The sequence below is a fragment of the Trichosurus vulpecula genome, chromosome 1 (assembly GCF_011100635.1).
Source record: "Trichosurus vulpecula isolate mTriVul1 chromosome 1, mTriVul1.pri, whole genome shotgun sequence".
Lineage (NCBI taxonomy): Eukaryota > Metazoa > Chordata > Mammalia > Diprotodontia > Phalangeridae > Trichosurus > Trichosurus vulpecula.
This window is the reverse complement of record NC_050573.1, coordinates 103,324,512-103,344,165: the sequence shown is the minus strand read 5'-3', so window position 1 is coordinate 103,344,165 and position 19,654 is coordinate 103,324,512. Positions and strand designations below refer to the sequence as shown.

The following is a 19,654-nucleotide window of genomic DNA, read 5'->3' as shown; positions in this document are numbered from 1 at the left end:
TCCCCACCAATTTCCACATTCCTGGCAGCAGCAAGAACATGTGCTATCTAGGTGAACCTGACTAGAAGTCAAACTTTTTGCTACCTCTTCTGCTCTGCATTTCTTTCCCTTAGCACAGGTGACTGAAGAGTGATAGTGAGCATGACAGCAACCTCATTTCGAGAGCTCTTGGAAAAGGGTTCTGGCTGTCCAGCAGGAGGGAAGATCTGAAACAATTTCTTGGAAAAATTGATGACCTCAAGCCATGCCCTACCTTGCAATAAGATCTGGATTTTGAGTGAACTGCTTAGATACTACAGATCTGAGGTGAAAGTAGGATTCCCATTCCACAAAATGTTTTGGATTTTTAGTATCAATAACCTTCTAAAAGGGTGTTACACAAATGGGGGTCACAGAGAGTCAGACACTACTAAAAGGACTCAACAACGATAAATGTCATATTCTAAGTATTCGCACTTTTGAATTTTTTGTGTTTAAATGTATTTTGTGAAAAAAAAAACCAGTATCTTTCTGACATTTGATCATTAGATTATTATACCTTGAGTATCTTTCTAGAAGAAACAGTTCCTTTTGGGGAAACACTAACACAACCTATTCCTAAGTTTTGTCTTAGAGATTTTCGGAATAATTCTACTCTAGGGCAGGGATATAATATGTCAGAGAAGGTAGCTCTGGAAAGCCTGATTAGTCAGTCTCCCTCAGGGACATAAATCTGGTCCTTGTAAATAAACTTGGAGCTGGACCTTAGGAGTGAGAGGACACCTTTCCCCACCAACCTAGAGCATGGATCTTTACATTTTCTGCCATTCTCATGACAGATGAGGAAACTGAGTCCCAGAGAGATTGCATGACTTGCCAAAAGATAATAAGTAGCAAAGACAATATTCAAACTAAGGTCCTCTGATTTCCAAACAAAATTTCTTTACTTTGCAGCATTCAGTGGAGAACAAGGAAATATTCTTTTGACTTCCTTCTTCCCCTTGAGGGATATCTAAAAGTGTGATTCAGAGAATCTCCATATGCTCAACAGACAAGCTGTTCCTCTCTTTATGCTCAGTGGGAGTAAGAGGGACTCTTCCTGTTCAATGGCCGATAGAGCCCCCATATGTCCCTATACCTTGTCATGAGGACCAATGGAACAATTAAGGATTGCTTTGTTTCCACAGAATCTAAGTTGATGGAAACTAACAAAGAGCTGCTTTATCATTCCCAAGTCTTTCAGTGCTGAGTAGGAACACATCTCTCCAGAAGTGGATTAGGATCCAGCAGATCAATAAGGCTCCTCTGATTCCCCCCATTATACCACCTTGTGATCTACTGGTATAGTCTTTGAGATTTCAAAAGTCAACCCTACTCTTTGACAAGGTATCAAGGTAGGACTTTATCAAAAATTCATATAAGTACACTTCCCTCCCTCTCCCCCAAAAATTAATGTGATAAAAAGTATATCCAATTACTTCCCCCTCTTCTGCCTTCCTCACTCATACAAAACACATAAAGGAGAAGGGGTAGAATAGATGAGTGGTAATTTAGGAGAAGGTCTGAGAGGATCTTATGAGGCAAAAACAAGATCAGACTGTGATGCCCATGGGATATTTCTGATGAGCTTGGGCAGTCATGGTAAGACTTAGGAGAGGATTTTTCACTTTACAAAAGAATTTCTAGGGAAGACAAGAATTCATTTCACAGTACTCGCTTTTTAAAAATTAATTCCACATATTACTTTCAATACTGCTCTGATTTTCTGTGTTTCCTTCTGAATATCCTACTGTTTATTTCTGTGTACTTAAAAATAAATTTTAATAGCCCTTTTTAACATGTTTTTTGCTAATTTTAGCAAAATTTTAAAAAAGTATGTGAGGGGAATCTTTTATATCAAATAAGCATAGTCAAGCAAAATAAATATACAATGTGTCCAAGCCCAAAAATCTATGTTTCTTTTGGCACCCTGAGTATGACACTTCTTTGTCAGGAGGCAGGTGACACTATTCATCCTATGTCTTCAATAGACACTGCTGATCATTGCATTGGTCTAATAAGTCCTTATCTATTTGGCCATTTTTATTGCATAATAATATTTCATCACATTAATATACCACAATGTTCCCAACCATTCCCCAGTTAATAGACATCACCACCTCCTAATTTCATATCAATTCTTTTTCTCATTTTTTCTTTTAATTACCCCTTCAAGATTAGGAAATTTATTTTGATTGCATCTATTTCTTGTCCAATATTATCTTTATTCTTAATTCCCCATCTCCCCCATTCCCACATTTCCCCATTGAGGTCTTGCATACATGTAAGTGTATGTGTGTTCAGCTCCCATTTGTCTGGTTGAGATCACAGTGAGATTCATCTGATGTCTGCCACCCTTTCAGCCATGGCTGTATGTACTTCAATTATGAAAAATAGCTAGTTCCATTCCCTTTTTCCTTCTCTCTACACTAATGTATTCCTTCCACCTTCCTTTTTCTCTGAAAAATCTTCAGATTAGAATTGATCTGTAGGCCCTCTACTTTTCCTCATTTAACCCCCTTTGAAGACATTTAGTTTCTGAGGAGGCATTTGTTTCTTCTCCTCCATTAAAATGTTGGTACTACATCATCATCAGATTCCGTCTAATTACTCAAATAATTGTACCTTTCTAGGATCCTCTAAACTCTTGCATTTATATTTTCAAGTTCTTACTTAGTACCAGTCTTTTTAGCAGAAATGCTTGAAACTCTTCTGTTCCATTAAGGGTATGTTTCCCCTACATGCCCTGTCTCAAACTCCACTCCCCACCCCCAGGATGATGCCCAACTCTGAAAGGTAAGTGATTAGTGGTTGTGAACCCTAAAAGCTCTTTTCTGAATTATAGTAGAGGCTTTCAGGCCAACGATGATCCTGACTGTGGTTTCTTGGTATTTGAACGCCTTTTTGGATGCCTACAATGCTTTGTTGTTGACATGGAGCTCTAGATTTTGGCTATGGCATTCCTAGGATTTTTCTTTTTGAGGTTCCTTTCTGGAAGGAATCGATGGTTACTTTTGGTCTTTATTTTACGCTCTAATTCTAACATATCTGGGCAGTTTTCACTTATGAAATGACATGGCCAAGGGGGAGGAGGAAGAGGAGAGAAAATCCCCTCCACCACCATTGCCCTCTGGCATAGGTACATGGGTCTCCTACGCAACTGTCTTTCACTCTATATAACTGCTGCGTGGCTTCTTTTTCTTTCTTTTTTTTTAAATTGGATCAAGGGTCATGACTGATTCTTTCAGCCAATCACTGGATGGTTCCTGTGTGGTATCGGTTTGCCTTCACTGAGAACCAAAGCTCTATAATCTTCTCAAGTTAAGAAACTGTGGGACTATATAAAGAAATTATATATATATATATATATATAATGTATATATATATACACATAAGACATATATATATAATATATATAAGAAATTGTGGGATTATATAAAAACTCCTTAGCACTCTGTGATATTTTGGGCTTTCTGTGACTATATCAACTGACGGAAAGGGGAGACACTCTCTCTTTTGCACAGCTATAGATTTGTCATTTCTACATGAGGCAACATGAGCAACAAAAATATAAACATAGAATAAAAGGAAATTGGGAGTAATCTAGAAAGACTGATATGAGAAAATAGACAATTTTAGCTATGGCCTTCTGGGAAAATTAAAAAGGGTAGACATTGGATTTGCGTGCAGTCAATAAAAAGTAATTCTTTTACTCTGTTAGATTTTCCAGCAGATTATAATGAAAAAGAAAAGGAAGATATGTGCAACTACAATCAGGAAGCCATCTTTTCCCAAATGAGCAATGCTGAAAAGATTTCTTCCTGTGTACTAGAGTCTCCAGTCATACTCACATATGGATGTGACAAGCACTGATGACATCATCATTTTGGCCATTTATATGCTACTTTCACACTACAAAGTGATTTCACTTACATTATCTCATTTCATATTCATAACCTTGGATGACGATTATTAACTCCATTTCACAGATGAGGAAATGGAGATACTAGAGATGTTTCTACCTAGGTTTTTTTATTCTATTGACAATATTATTCCCACTATTATGCATAGTTTTTGGATAAGAAAGAAAATCCTATTGAGAAGAGTTTCTATATAATACTTCCATGGAAGAAAAGCAGAATAGCACATAACATAAGCTTATTTTGTTATATCAAGCTTTTATTGTGTATTATGCCATTTTTACATTTGGGAAACACTTGATTTGACCTATGGTATGTCAGCATTTGGGTATGTTGTATATGGTAAGGTGACCTGGAGATGGTTTTACTAAGATCTAGGAAAGTTTTTGGTTTAAGTACCATAATAAATTTTTAAAAACTGTTACAAGATCAGAGAGGTCTAACTAGTTCATTCTACCTTTGCAGAAAAAATGTACAAGCAACTAGGCCTTTTCTTTTTCTTAGTTCCTTCTTCTTTACCTTTCTGAATACCTTCAGGGTCTTGTACTAAGAATCTCCTGGGTTACTCCTGCATAGGTTTTGCTGTCACGTTAATCTCTAGATCTGAATGCCTACAGATATAGTTTGGTAAGTTTGTTTAAGGTTCTCAACCCTTAGAGACATCACCTCTAGAACCTCAGTTCTAGGTGTGGATTTCAGACCTTCATCAGCAGCTTCAAGGCTCCAAGACTAAAAAGGTCTAATCTTGTCCATCACAGACCATGAGAAATACTGTTCCTGTTCCCAGTCTTCCCTAATCAAGAGAAACCCACCATTTATTTGGCAGATGGAGGTTAACATGCCCACACTGATTCAAGAAGTCACCTCCCAGAAAGGCCAATGGCTCTAGCTCTGGAAGCTCTGTTTCATGCTTAATGAATCCTCTCTGTTTTGACTGGTTTATTGAAACAATTTTTCTCTATGGCTGAGTGGAATGGCTGCTTCTGACCTTCACAGGGAGCTGCCTCCTTTACTCTATTTTCCCAGCCAGGCACCTCAGTCCCCTTCAATGTGGAGGCATCCACAACGCTTTTAGAAAGTGTTAAACTGCTGTGATTTCCTTTGCTGACAGTTGAGCCTCAGTGTTACTTCCCAACGTGGGTTCCCTTCTATACTAGTTTCTCTTTCTGTGTTCTGGTCTCCAGCCTCTGGCTGATCTCTCCTGGATCCCAGACAATTGGTAGAGGCCAATGAAGAATTCAAACCTTTTCCTGGCACAAAAGGCTAGTCTACCTTGGGATCAGATTGCTACGTTCCCTACTCCTTACATCTCTAACCCCAGGAGATTAGAATCCAGGTTCACAATTAGAAACATTTTAAACATACAAAAATGAATTACCTCCCTACCAATAAACTGTAGAATAACAGCTCTACGTAAATGTAAACAAAAGACTAGTTTCCCACTCTAATGACCAGTTTTTTAATCTACTGACCATTTGGCTTTCACATGTTCTTAAAATATTTCTGTGGCTTATATGAAAAACTAAGAAGAAAAATGTTAATCAAATTTAAATAATTTCTGATGTGTTACAACAGTCAGAAGTATATAAACAAGACATATATTGTTCTTAAAATAATATTATTCAATGTAGGTAGAAATATAATGGAAATCGTTTTGCTATAGATTAAACTACAATGTAATTTTAACTTAATATGATGCATTCTCTGAACTAAAGGAAATCGATCACGCAGATCATAACCAATGAAAGCACTTTCTGAAGGTTTAAATCAAAGGTGGTACTTCAGGGTTATCTTCGAAGTCTGGCTCTTCAGCACAGGGTACAGCCTGAGGCTGAGCTTGGATTCGTCCTGAAGTGGGTTTTTTCTCTTGGACTATATTAGTCACGTCAGGGAATGAGTACTTGCTGGGATCTACTTCCAGTTTCTCAATTTGTTTGCTTCTATAATAACAACAACAACAAAAAAGAGAAAGATATTTATGGAATTAGAGATTTTCAAAAGTATAAGTTATACATGCTAAGATAACATAATTTAAAGTTTCAAATATATTCAATCCAATTTAATAATCATGTATCAAATAGCCAATGTACAAAAATCACTGTTCTAATTTCTGGGGAAGATATCAATTTTAAATAAGACATAGTTTATTGCTACCAAAATAATAATCTCACACTTAGATAGCACTTTAACATTTATGTAGCATTGTTATCTAACTAATCCCAGAAAATAAGTAGTGCAAATATTATAATCCCCATTTTACAGGTCTTTACATTGTCTGTCCAATGTATTACACAGCTAGAATCAGTACCAAACCTCGGAAGCTAGTTCTTCAACACTAAGACCAGAAGAGCACATAACCTCATTAGCTTACAATCTATTAGGGGGAGATAGCTCAACAAACTCACTTAAGAATCGCTTCAAGAGTACGAGCACAGATGCCACACCCACATATGTAGTCTATGAAAGGTGTTAGCGCAAAGAATATCAGCTCTGTCACTTACTAGCATATGACCCAGGGCAAGACATGGAACCTCCCTGAGTCAGTTTCCTCATCTCTGAAATGATAATGCTATTTCTATCATGTCTGCCTTCAAGGGTTATTGTGAGGATTACTCTAAATGATATGAAATATGTAAATGTGTTTTATAACTGTGAGTGTAATATAATTATATGCTTTTACTTGAGAATGAGTTTATGATTTCATTGATGGGCCCTCCAGTGATACAGACTACAGCCCAACCAAACCCTCTCAAGCCATGAGAGCCTTGTCTTTTTTTTTACCAGAGATGCTCTAAAGAGAATGTACCCAAGATGCCAGAAGTCTTCTAAGTTTTTTTTAGGATATGCTATTTTATTTGTTCAATTTAAAAATATTTTTTCCAATTATATGTAAAAAACAATTTAACATTTTTTTCTTGAAAATTTTGAATTCCAGTTTTTCTCCCTCTCTCCTTCCCCTTTCTCTTCCCTGTGATGGCAAGAAATTTGATATGTTATACATGTTTTGTTGCTGTTATTGTTGAGTCATTTCAGTCACGTCCAATTATCTTCAACCCCATTTGGGGTTTTTGTGGCAAAGATACTGGGGTGGTTTGCCATTTCCTTCTTCAGATCATTTTAGAGATGAAGAAACTGAGGCAGAGTTAAGTGACTTGCCTAGGGTCACAAAGCCAGTAAATGTGTTTGAGGCCAGATTTGAACTCAAGTTCTCCTGACTCCAGGTCCAGCACTCTATCCACTGTGCCACCTAGCTACCCCAAGTTATATATGTATAGCCACACAAAACATCTTTCCGTATTAGTCATGTTGTGGAAAAAACAGACAAAAATACAGTAGAAAATAGTATGCTTCAATCTACATTCAGACTACATCACTTATTTCTCTGGAAGCAGATAGCAGTTTTCATCATGAATCCTTCAGAATTGTCCTAGACAATTCTATTGCAGAAAATAACTAAGTCATTTACAGCTGATTATCTGACACTATTGCTGTTACTGTGTACACTGTTTTCCTGGTTCTTCTCACTTCACTTAGCATCAGTTCATGCAAGTCTTCCAGATTTTTCTGAAACCATCCTGCTCATTTCTTACAGTACAATAGCATTCCAGAACAATCATATAACACAACTTTTTCATCCATTCCCCAACTGATGGGCATCCTTTCAATTTTCAATTCTTTGCCACCACAAAAAGAGCTGCTATAAATATTTTTTGTACATATAGGTCTTTTTCCTTTTTTAATGTCTTTGGGATACACACCTAGTAATGACACTGCCATGTCAAAGAATATACACAGTTTTATAGTCCTTTGGGCAAAGTTCCAAATTGCAGTCCAGAATGGTTGGTTAACTTCACAAGTTCACAGTGTATTATTGTCCCAATATTCCTACATCCCCTCCAACACCTGTCATTTTCCTTTTCTGTCATATTAGCCAATATCATCTGTGTGAGATGGTACCTCACAGTTGTTTTAATTTGCATTCCTCTAATCAATAGTGATTGAGAGCATTTTTTCATATGCTATAGATAGCCTTGATTTCATCATCTGAAAACTGCCTGTTCATATCCTTTCAGTATTACTAACTGGGGGATGACTTGTATTCTTATAAATTTAATTCAGTTCTCTATATATTTGAAAAAATGAGGTATTTATCAGAGAAACTCTCTGTAAATTTTTTTCAGTTATGATTACTGTGTATTTCCCTCCATCCTACATTTTCCCTATTTATTCCTCCTCTCTCTCCTTCTCTCTCTCTCTCTCTCCCTCCCTCTCTCTCTCTCTCTCTCTCTCTCTCTCTCTCTCTCGGCAAACCTGAGTCCAATCCAACACACCAAAGGAATCTCCACTATCGATAACCTACCAAGTAGCCACTCCAGCCTCTGTTTGAAGACTTCAGAAGGAAGGGCCCACCACCTCTCAAAGTAGCTCATTTAATTTCCAGGCAACTTTAACTGTTAGAAAGTCTCTCTCTCTCTCTCTTTCTCTCTCTCTCTTTCTCTCTCTCTCTCTCTCTCTCTCTCTCTCTCTCTCTCTCTGTCTCTCTCTCTCCTTCTCTCTCTCTCTCTCTCCCTCCCTCTCCCTCCTTCCTTTCCCCACTCTCTTCTCTCTCTCCTCTTTTACACAGTCCCTTCTCAAAATTGTTTTGCTTCTGACCACCACCTCTCCCAATCCACACTCCCCTCTATCAGCCCCCACCTCTTAAATCTTTCCCCTAGGGTAAAACAGATGTTTAAATCCCACTACGGTGTATATATTATTGTCTCTTTGAGCCATTTACAATGAGAGTAAGGTTCAAGCATTGCTCACCACTCCCTTCCATATTCCCTTCCACTCTAAAAGCTCTTTTGAAACTCTTTTATGTGAGATAATTCACCCCATTCTACCTCTCCCTTTCTCTTTCTCCGAGTGCATCCCTCTTTCTGACTCTTTAATTTTATTTTTAGGTATAATCCCATCATAGTTAATTCACATCCATGCCCTCCATGTATACTTCTTCTAACTGCCTTAACAATGATAAAGTTCTCAGGAGTTACAAGCATCATTTTCCCAAGTAGGGATATAAACAGTTTAACCTTAATGAATCCCTTATGATTTCTCTTTCCTGTTTATCTTTCCATGCTTCTCTTGAGTCTTATATTTGAAAGTCAAATTTTCTATTCAGCTCTGGTCTTTTTATCAGGAATTCTTGAAAGTGTTCAATTTCATTAAATGCCAATTTTTTCCCCTGAAGGATTACACTCAATTTTGCTGGGTAGGTAATTCTTAGTTGTAATACTAATTCCTTTATCCTCTGGGATATCATATCCCAAGCCCTCTAATCCTTTAATGTAGAAGCTACTAAATCGTGTGTTATTCTGACTGTGGCACCACAACATCTGAATTGTTGCTGTTGTTTTTTTCTGGCTAATTGCAATATTTTCTCCTTGACCTCAGGGCTCTGGAATTTGTCTATAATATTCCTGGGGGTTTTCATTTTGGGATCTCTTCCAGGAAATGACTGGTGGATTCTTTCAATTTCTATTTGATCCTCTAGATATAAGATATCAGAGCAGTTTTCTTTGATAATTTCTTGAAATATAATGTCTAGGCTCTTTTTTTGGATCATGACTTTCACACAATTCAATAATTCTTAAATCATCTCTCCTCAATCTGTTGTCTAGGTCCGTTGTTTTTATCACACATTTTCTTCTATTTTTTCATTTTTTAAAATTTTGTTTTATTGTTTCTCGATGTCTCATGGAGTCATTAGCTTCCACTTACTTAATTCTAATTTTTAAGAAATTATTTAGTGAGCTTTTGTGCTTCCTTTTCCATTTAGCCAATTCTGCTTTTTAAGGAATTCTTTTCTTCAGTGAATTTTTGTGCCTTTTCTGCCATTTGGCCTATTTTGTTTTTTAAGGTGTTATTTTCTTCAGGAATTTTTGTGCCTCCATTACCAAGCTGTTGATTCTTTTTTTTCTTATGATTTTCTTGCCACATTCATTTCTTCTCCCAATTTTCCCTCTACCTCTCTTATTTGATTTTTAAGATCCCTTTTGAGATTTTTCCATGGATTATTTTTGGACATGAGGTCAAGTCATATTTTTCTCTGAGGCTGTTTTGACTTTGTTGACTTCTGAGTTTGTATTTTGACCTTCCCAGTCACCATAATATCTTTCTATATTAAGGTTCTTATTTTGTTGTTTGCTCATTTTTCTAGCCAACTTTTAACTTTATGTTAAAGTTGGGCTCTCCTGCTTGGGTGGATGGGGCCTTGTCTCAAATTTCTTGCTGCTGCTCTCAGAGACAGTTGTGGGAGGTCTGTAAGTTTTCAGTTCTTTCAAGGTAGATGATCTAAGGATAAGTGTGGCCACTGCTCTCCTGGCCTCTGCTCTGGTCTATGAGCCACCACAAGCATTCTTTTCTGCCCTGGAAATGTGATCAGGGTTCCTATTCCTCCGCTGTCATACAATGTAGTGCACTAGTGCTCCTTCTTGCTCTGGGACTGGGACTGGGAACCATGTACAGGCAATGTAACAGACTCCTGCACCCAGTGCCAAAAAACATCCCTTGTAATGTCCATCTGACCCCCTTGACATCTGTGAGCTGAGAATTTCAGAAGCCACTGCTGCCAATTTGGTCATCCACAAGGCCTACTGCTCCTCCTCTCATGTTTTCAACAGTGATATCACATCTCCTTCCTTCTTCTTTGGCAGTTTTATCTGGCAATTGTATTCCCCTCTAATTTTCAAACTCTCAATATCTACTGGCTCTTTTCTCTGATGCTTTAAAAAGTTACCATGAATTCAACTGTCATCTCTATGCAAATGACTCCCAGACTGATGTATCTATCTATTTATGTATACATGTAGCTCTAGTCTGTCTCCTGAATATCAGTTCTGTATTTCCAACTGTAGGCAACTTAAACTCAAATGCACCCCACACAGAATTCATTTGTTATCTTTCTACCACTTTCCCCTACTTTCTTCCAGAATTCTCTATTTTGAGTGATAGAACCACCATCCTTCTAGCAAACCACCTTCACAACTTTGGACTCATCTATGTATTTTTCCTCTTCCTCTCCCTCACCCCCAACTAACCAGTTACTAAGCTTTGTCAATACTTCTCCTTTCTTGGCATGGCATAGTGGAAAGAATGTTAGTTTTGTTAAGTTTTAGAGGACCTTGATCTGAATCTTGGCTCTACTATTATAATACCATCCAGAAGATGAAAGGACTAGACAGTGATTTCACTAGTATAGGGCAGTTGTGGGTAAGGAATCTGCCTCTATCAATGATGGACCAATACTTTCTCTGCAACTTAGAAAGTTAACTAGAGCCCAGAGAGTTTAGATTACTTGCCTAGGAACACAGAGCTAGCTATGAAGTACCCTTCACTTTGAGGCAATAACTGACACTAAGCACTTTAAGATTTGTAAAATGTTTTATGTACCTCATCTCATTTGATGCTCACAATAATTCTGAAAGGTAAACACTAAACCATTATTAGCTCCATGTTGTAGGTGTGGAAACTGAAGCTCAGAAAAGTCAGATGACTTGTCCATGACTTTGTCCACATCAAATATGTACCAGAGCCAGGCCCTCTGACTCAAGATGCAGCATGGTTTCTAAGACACTGATATTTGAAGCATCATTGTGGGTGAGGGGATCAGAGAGAACAGTTGTCACTTCTTAAATTAGTTCCCACATGATCCCTATCCACAGACCTCACTATCCACCACTTGTGTCTGGTACCCTTTTCTCCCTCAGCCTGTCAATCCTTACTCGGACTAAATTTCTCACTGGCAGACAACGACCCCTACATTGTGCATATCATGTTGTCCAGAAAGAGGAATATTTCCTTCCGAATGAAAAAGCCCCATGTATAGCCTAGGCAAAGACATCTTGTATGTGGTGAAAAGTGATTACAGCACCATTGAGTAATCAAGCTGATAGAGAACAGCGTTTTCAAAAGGCAACAGTACAGTAAGGAGGTCATGCATAGCTAGAAGAATCTTACTGAGAGTTCTGTAAGCCACAAGTGTAATCAGTGCAGTAAATGGAGGCCTTGTCATCAGAAAGCCATGCTGCTAATGATTTAGATTACCTATCCTGTTATTTGTAAGACTCAAGGTTGACACCCCTTCTGCATATTGCTACTTCTTCCTGTAGTTAATCCTTTGCAGTGGTATTCAGCTATGATGACCTGGATGTCTTGTAATTTACACTTGTAGTTGGAATTTAAATTGCTATGTTGAAAAAGAAAACAAAACTTTAACTGACTGGGGGGGTAGGGAGATTACGTTTTGTCTAAGAACAAAGACCACACCTGTAGTTCAAACAAACCTCTTCTTTGGAAGTCTTTGCACAAACTCAATTGCCTTTAATCGGAGGTATGCCCAAGCTGTATATAAATACAGCTTACTCTTTTCTGTGGTTACAATATTGGCATATACGTTTGCAAGGTATTTGCTAATGGTAGGAAATTTGGGGAGTTTAAGTAGTTATACGTACTTTTTTCTCTGGGGCCACTGCAAACAGCACCTTTACAAACCAACATAACTGTCAAGTCTCAGGTTTCTCAGACAAATCTTCCTGTTTAGAGCAATATCATTTATCCTTTTACTTTGCATAATTCCAGGATGGTACAGTATTACAGGACTGAACAGTAACATCCTTGCTTCAAATTGAAATGAAAAGAAGGTAATTAAGGTTTTAAGTAAGAAATCTTACCCTTTCTTTTCCTGCAATTTGTTTCCTTCTGGATTTTTCCCAGGCTTACATGCTTGTCTCTTAGCCACAATTACTTCTCCTACCTGAAACAAGGAAAGAATAACAGTAAGTACCATGTTATTTCCTGATCTATCTTCCAAAACTACACATGATGTGTTTGTGTGCGTGTGGGGCATTTCAAGATTATTAAACATTAGCAGATTTACGGCTAATAGGACATGAAAGAATCCCATTTTAAACTCTGGTATGTTTAAACAAAACAAGTAAAACAAAAGCTTTTTTCCAATAAAGTAAGGAAAAACTGAATAGCTTCTGTGAGACTTGAGCTCAAGATCCTTAATTATGAGACAGACGACCTGTCTCTGTACCAAAAAAGGCATAAAAACATCCTCCTGACAATGTCTGATAAAAAAAGACTTTGGTTTATCATGTAGAAAGAAAAGTAAATAACAGAGGTGGTCTGACTAGGGTGGAGCACATACAGTTGGACCACCAATTATTGCCTTTCTGGAAATAAATTCACAATCTACATATCCAACCCAAATGTCTTTCCTAAGCATCATTCTCACAATTGCAACTACTGCTTCTCATTTCCGTTTGGACATTTCAATGGCTCCTCAAACCTAACATGTTCTAATTTATCAGTTTCCTCCCCAAACCAAAACTTATAATTTACCTATTTTTATTGATGCCATCAAAATCCTCCTGGTCATAAAGGCTGACATCTGAGTAATTTTTGATTCGTCCAATCACCTGCAAAATCCTGCACACTCTATGTTAAGAATCTCTCAAGTCTATATGTTCTTCTCTGCCCATAATGCCAAAACTCTAACTCAAGCCATCTTCATTTCCTGTTTGGACTACGGTAATGACCTACAAAAGCAGGCTAATTGGTCTCTCCGACTTCCACCCCTTACCACATTCACCCTTCACAAAGATGTCAAGATAACCGTGATACTGCCATGCTCAAAAACCATAAGTATCTAGGATGAAATAGAGACTTTTTAGCCTGGCATTGGAGGTTTTTCACTATCCTGCTCTAACCCACTTTTCTGGCCTTATTGACAGTAATCTCTTTTATTCACTCTATATTATAGTCACTGGACTATCAGTTCTTTGATTTCATCCTACACTCTCCTACTTCCATATATCTGGGCAGATTTTCTCAGCCTTCACACCTGGAATTTACAATCACCTCATTTCTTCCTGTTTAAATCCTTCTCCTTCCAATGCCCAAAGGAGGTGCCATTTATTGTTTATTGATAATTTTAAGATAGATAGATAACTAGATAAGAAGAAATTGAAGATGAGAAGGAAGGGAATACTGATCTCGCCACCTGCTGGAGAAGGCAAGAGGGGATGGGATCAAGGACTCACCTAAAAGGGTTGGCTTTGGCAAGGAAAGGGCACTTCTATTGTCAGAAGCTTAAGAACAAGAGGAAAAATTGGAAGACGATGTTTAGAGGTTCTGAGATGAAGATATAAGGAAAGAATAGAGAGCTTATATCAAATGTTCTCAATTTTCTTCAGCAAAGTAAGAGGCAATACCCTTGGCTTACAGTGAGGGGAAAGTACAGGAGACTTAGAATAGTTTTTGAGGGCAGTGAGTCAGGGAAAAAATTAAGCAGAAATGTCAGGGAACATCTGAGTGGGAATCTGAGAGTGTTTCCCTACAGGAGAGTCCAAATTACAAACTAAAACCATATATCTGGATACTTGTGTGGTCTCAGAGGGTAAGGAGAAACTCAACAAAATTTCTGGGGGATTGCTCTGGTAGCAACTCCAAGATAGTTTCCATTCCTAAGAGGAGCCCAAACCACAGTATGATACTATGGACATAGATTTTAGGACCCTGAGAGGCAGAAATCATTGGAAAAAGAGAATACTATCAATTATTATCATGCTCTTAAAAGTTACTAAAGTATTTTTTGCATATTATGTGAGACAGAATAAAGGCTATGTTGTACTCAATATGTGTATCATCACTTTGAGTGCTGGTGTGGGACCTGGATATCCCAGAATCTTTCCACATGGAGAGGCTAGAGAGCTTCTGAGAGAATCCAAAAATCCTGGTGACATGTTGGGAAGATTCCTTGGAGAGACTGCAGGGCATGTAAAGACATTCTATAATTTGTTTGGGCCAGCTAACTTTCTTTTGAAGAGGAGGCTCTTGGATGGAATGCAGAGGCATCTGTCATAGGCATGCCTGTCAGCATCAGCCACCTCTACTTTTGCTTCAGTCACTCTTTTGTTCAAAAAGTCAGGAAAGAATCCATGTGGTAAGAGACTTTCAGGACTCCTCCCTTCTGAGGCCAAATGGTCCCCCAAAATATGCCTTGATTTTTGTTTTTTTTTCATTTGTTCTTTTCTGTACTAGGCAGGATTGAAATATTTGGAGGGTGCCTCAGCACCCAGCACTCCAGGCTGAATGCTGTAGCCAGTCCCAAACTGATGTCTAAAGCAACAATGAGCAACCTTCTGGACCCATGTCAGTGAAGTCTGAAATGACCTATCTGGCAGTGATAGCACCTATGGAGATGAAGTTGATGGGACTTGATGGGAAACTAAGTTGACACTACTGCACACCACCCCCCAAATTGAGGTGACATAGGGGAGTGTATTCTAACAAGATATCAGGGTAAGTGCTTCTAGGTTTGTTCTTGTTATATCTTTGAAATAAATACAGGGGTAGCTAGGTGGTTTAATGAGTAGAGCACTAGCGCTGGAGGCAGGAAGACCTGAGTTCAAATTTGGCCTCAGACATTTGACACCCTTACTAGCTGTGTGACCTTGGGCAAGTCATTTAACCCCAATTGCCTTGCCTTTCCCTCACAAAAAGAAAAAGAAAAAAAAAGAAATACAGTTTTGCAAAAGCTTATCAATATTAAGTAATTAAATGGAACTGGAGTAAGAATTACTGGCCTCTAATAACTGGTGGAACACAGTCAGTGGGACTCAAGGTAACAGTAATAGAAAGGAGAAATAAACAAATATCAAAGGTGTTAACCCTTGGAATTTTGAGGGAAGATATAGCCTGCCTGGCTCTGAAAGAGGGCCAGAACATACATACTACACATATATTTAGAGACCTATGTACAATCCATACTCAGGCTATAGTCTGATATTTTCTAGGTCAAACTATGGGTGAGGGCAAAATGAGCCAAAAGAAGAGCGATGACAGGATGACAGGAGGGGGAGGGTAGACAATCCCAAGACTGGTCCTAGTAGACGTGAGCACAGCCCTTTGGTTGCTAGACCATGGCTTACATTCATAATATCACAGAATCACGTAAGTTAAGAAAAGGACCTCTGCAGCCACCTCCCCAACCCACGTACAAAAGAAATCCCTACTATAAATACCTGATAAACAGTCACTTGGCCTCTCTTCTTGAGGCCCTCCAAAGAGGTAGCTCATTTCAGTTTGTGGCACAGTTCAGTTCTAATTGTTAGGAAGGATTGTTTTGTTTTGTTCTGATTTTTCCTTACATCAAGTCCAAAAGCCTAAGTTTGCCTCTTTTCAGTATGTTATAGGCAACTGACTCACATCATTTGTCTCTCCATTGACCTTAAGATAACCTTCAATATTTATTCTTTAGGGATTATGGGGTTATATGATTTACAAACACATAACATGCAGAATATTAATATATAAAGATTTTGTGTGCATTTCTTTCAGGGCAGACCTCTGAATTGTTGAGATTTATGAAAGAATGTCGGACATAGAGGGAGCTTCAGAAGTCTTATAGTCCAACCCGTACCTGAAGTATAAATCCTACCAACTACATACCTGAAAAAGAACCAACCAACCTTTCTTGAAGACCTTCACTGACAGACAGTGACCACCTTTTGAGACAATCCACTCCACCTTTGTAAAGCTATAATTTTAGGATGCTTTCCGTAAACCAAGACCTTATCTGCTTCACTAAAACTTACAGCCAATGCTGGTAGTTTTGTCCTAAGGGGTCAATCATAAGACACCTAATCACTCATCCTTATGATGACCTTTGACATATTTGAAGACAAGTAAATACTCTTAAGCCATTTGTTTAACAATATATTTTAAATTGTGCTAGGCATTCAATTGAATTTGTTCATTCATCTGTATTTTAAAGACTACATTTTTTTAAAGGTAGTATTTTTGAAAGTCTTTTTTAGGGAGAGGTGGAGCCAAGATGGTATAGAAAAAGCCAGGAAGATGCCTGAGCTCTCCCCAGTTTCCTTGGAAAAAAAAAACATTAAATCAAGCCTCTAAATGGATTCTGGAGCAAACAAAGCTATAAAAAAGATGTAGTGAAACACTTTTCCAGCTTAAGATAACTTAGAAGGACCTCAGGAAAAGGTCTGTGTCACTTGGGTAAAAGGGAAGCACAGCCCAGCACAGTGTTGTCGGGGCAAGCCAGCAGGAGGCTCTTAGCCTCAGTACAGATCAACAACTGGTACCCTATTTTGTGGCTTTTAAAGTTGCACTCTCTTCCTGGTGTACAGGGGGCACTGTCCCAAAATGAGCAAGAAACAAACAAACAAAAAAAGAACCCTGACCATAGGAAGCTACTATAGCAACAGGGAAGATCAAAACACAAATTCAGAAGACGACAACAATGTCAAAATGGCTACACGTGAAGCCTCAAAGGGGAATATGAATTGGTCTCAAGCCCAAAAAGCTTTCTTAGAATAGCTCAAGGAAGATTTTAAAAGTCAAATAAGAGAGGGAGAAGAAAAGTTGGGAAAGGAAATGAGAGGTATGCAAGACAGAGTCAACAACCTGGAAAAGGAAGCATGAAAATGACTGAAGAAAACAATTCCTTAAAAAATAAAATTGGCCAAAAGAAAAAAAAAAATCCACTGAAGAAAACAACTCCTTTGAAAGTAGAATTGGCCAAATGGAAAAGGAAGTACAAAAGCTAACTGAAGAAAGTAGTTCCTTAAAAATTGGAATTTGGCAAATGGAAGCTAATGACTCTATGAGACATTAAGAATCAATCAAACAAAATCTAAAGAATGAAAAATAGAAGAAAAACGTGAAATATATCTGATTGAAAAAACAACTGACCTGGAAAATAGATCCAGGAGAGATAATTTAAAAATTATTGGTCTACTTGGAAAACATGATCAAAAAAAGAGCCCAGGAAGTGAGTCAGAAAATGGTGACGTGCAAGCAGGGACTCACCAGAGCTCTCTTACAAATTCTGTCAGATACCTCTAAAAAGCGAATCTGAGCAGATTTGGGAGAGATAGAAGCCACTACGAGACTGAGTGTGGCAAATTTCCAAACCAGGAGAGTCCGCAGGGTCAACAGGACAGATCTGTGGGCTGAGCATGCTGAACTGCACCAGACTACACCAAAGCGGGAGTAGCAGCAGAACCCAGCCAGCAAACTAGGCTGGGAGAACATTGGGCACACGAAATTAAATCATACCTGAGTGGGAGCAGGAGCAGGCCCAGGACTGAAGTGCTGGCAATGCCAGTGATCCCCAGGCCTCACAGCCCAGGATGAGAGTCTGTCAGAACTATGGGAGACACCAGCGCAGCACCTGCAGCTGCGAAAGCAGCTACTCCTGAGACCTCCAGGACACAGTCTATAGGTTTGAAACTTGTCTTCTTGAACTTCCAGGAGCCATGATGACCAGGTAAAATGGCTCTCATTCCTCCCTTCCCCACCCAGAAAATACTGCCCTGGGAAAATCACTGGAATAGAGGAGCCAGAAGTGGGCTTCAGTAGCCTTTTAGCTCAGGAGGCTGAGGAAATGGGCCCTTCTTGTGGTGGCAGAAGGAGACTAGTGCAGGAAGAGAGGTGTCCCATGAGGCCCCACCTCAGCAGACCAGTGGGAGCTCCTAAGCCCCAGGGGGGTGGAGCCAGCAAGCATCAAAACCAGGACCCCAGACATGTCTTTGAACAGCCAGGGGAAGTGACAGACACCAGCACAGACAAAGCTGAGACCACCCATGCTATATAGTGGAAGATGAGGGGAAGAGGAGACTTCCAGCAGCCAGACCTCCCCTCTCCCATACCTCACAGCAGGAGCTTCAGTGTAACCCAGAGGAACTCAGAAAGACATCCATCTGGCCTCAACCTTGGCACCCCAGCCAGCTCCACCTCAGCACCAGGTGAGTGGCAGCAGTATTTAGCCTCTAGCTGACAAAACCAGAGGCCATAATACACAAAGCCAGCAACCAGGCCCCCAGTTCCCAGTACAAGAAGCTTAGGAGAGAGCCCCCTGGGCCCCAGGAGCAGAGATCCACTTTAAAAGCCAAGAAAGAGACAACCTCCATGAAGAAGCAATCCAGAAAACCAAGGACTATTGATTTTTATTATGGAGACAGGGAAGATCGAAATACCAATTCAGAAGAGGACAGCATTGACACTATACACATCTGAAACCTCAAAAGGGAATGTGAACTGGTCTCAAGCCCAAAAAGAATTCCTGGAAGATCTCAAGGAAGATTTTAAAAAACAAATTAGAGAGGTAAAAGAAAAAATGGGAAAAAAATTCACTGATAAAAACAAATCCTTAAAAAGTGAAATTGGTGAAATGGTTAAGGAGGTTCAGAATCTAATTGGAGAAAATGACTCCTTGAAAAGTAAAAATAACCAAATGGAAAAATGAAGAAAACAATTTGTTAAAAATTGGGATTGAGCAAGGAGAAGCTAATGACTCTATGAGACTCATTTGAAACAGGGAGGGTACACACAGGGTAAAGGTAAAAGGCTGGAGTAGAATATACTGTGCTTCAGCTAAAGTTAAAAAAAAAGCAGGGGTAGCAATCCTAATCTCAGACAAAGCAAAAGCAAAGATAACTAGAAAAAGAACAAATTGAAAATCCCCAATTAAATACCAAATTAGAAATACTGAAAATCAAAGGAGAGATTAATAAAATTAAAATCAAGAAAATTATTGAACTAATAAATAAAATCAAGAGCTGGTTTTATAAAAATAAACAATAATACTGATAAACCTTTGGTCAATTTGATTTTAAAAAAGAATGAAGAAAACCAAATTACCAGTA

The 19,654-nt window shown here is 38.6% G+C and overlaps 1 protein-coding gene across 1 annotated transcript in view; it reads right to left on the bottom strand.

Moving 5' to 3' along the window:
* Positions 1 to 4,172: 4,172 nt before the first annotated feature.
* LRRC6 (leucine rich repeat containing 6) overlaps positions 4,173 to 19,654 on the bottom strand; it is a 119,178-nt gene continuing 103,696 nt past the window's right edge. The window contains exons 11-12 of the mRNA XM_036765218.1: positions 12,650 to 12,732; positions 4,173 to 5,878 (exon numbers count right to left, since the gene is read on the bottom strand). Of these exons, the coding sequence (XP_036621113.1) occupies positions 5,701 to 5,878; positions 12,650 to 12,732 (261 nt within the window). The 3' untranslated portion in view covers positions 4,173 to 5,700. The remainder of the gene's footprint in view (positions 5,879 to 12,649; positions 12,733 to 19,654) is intronic.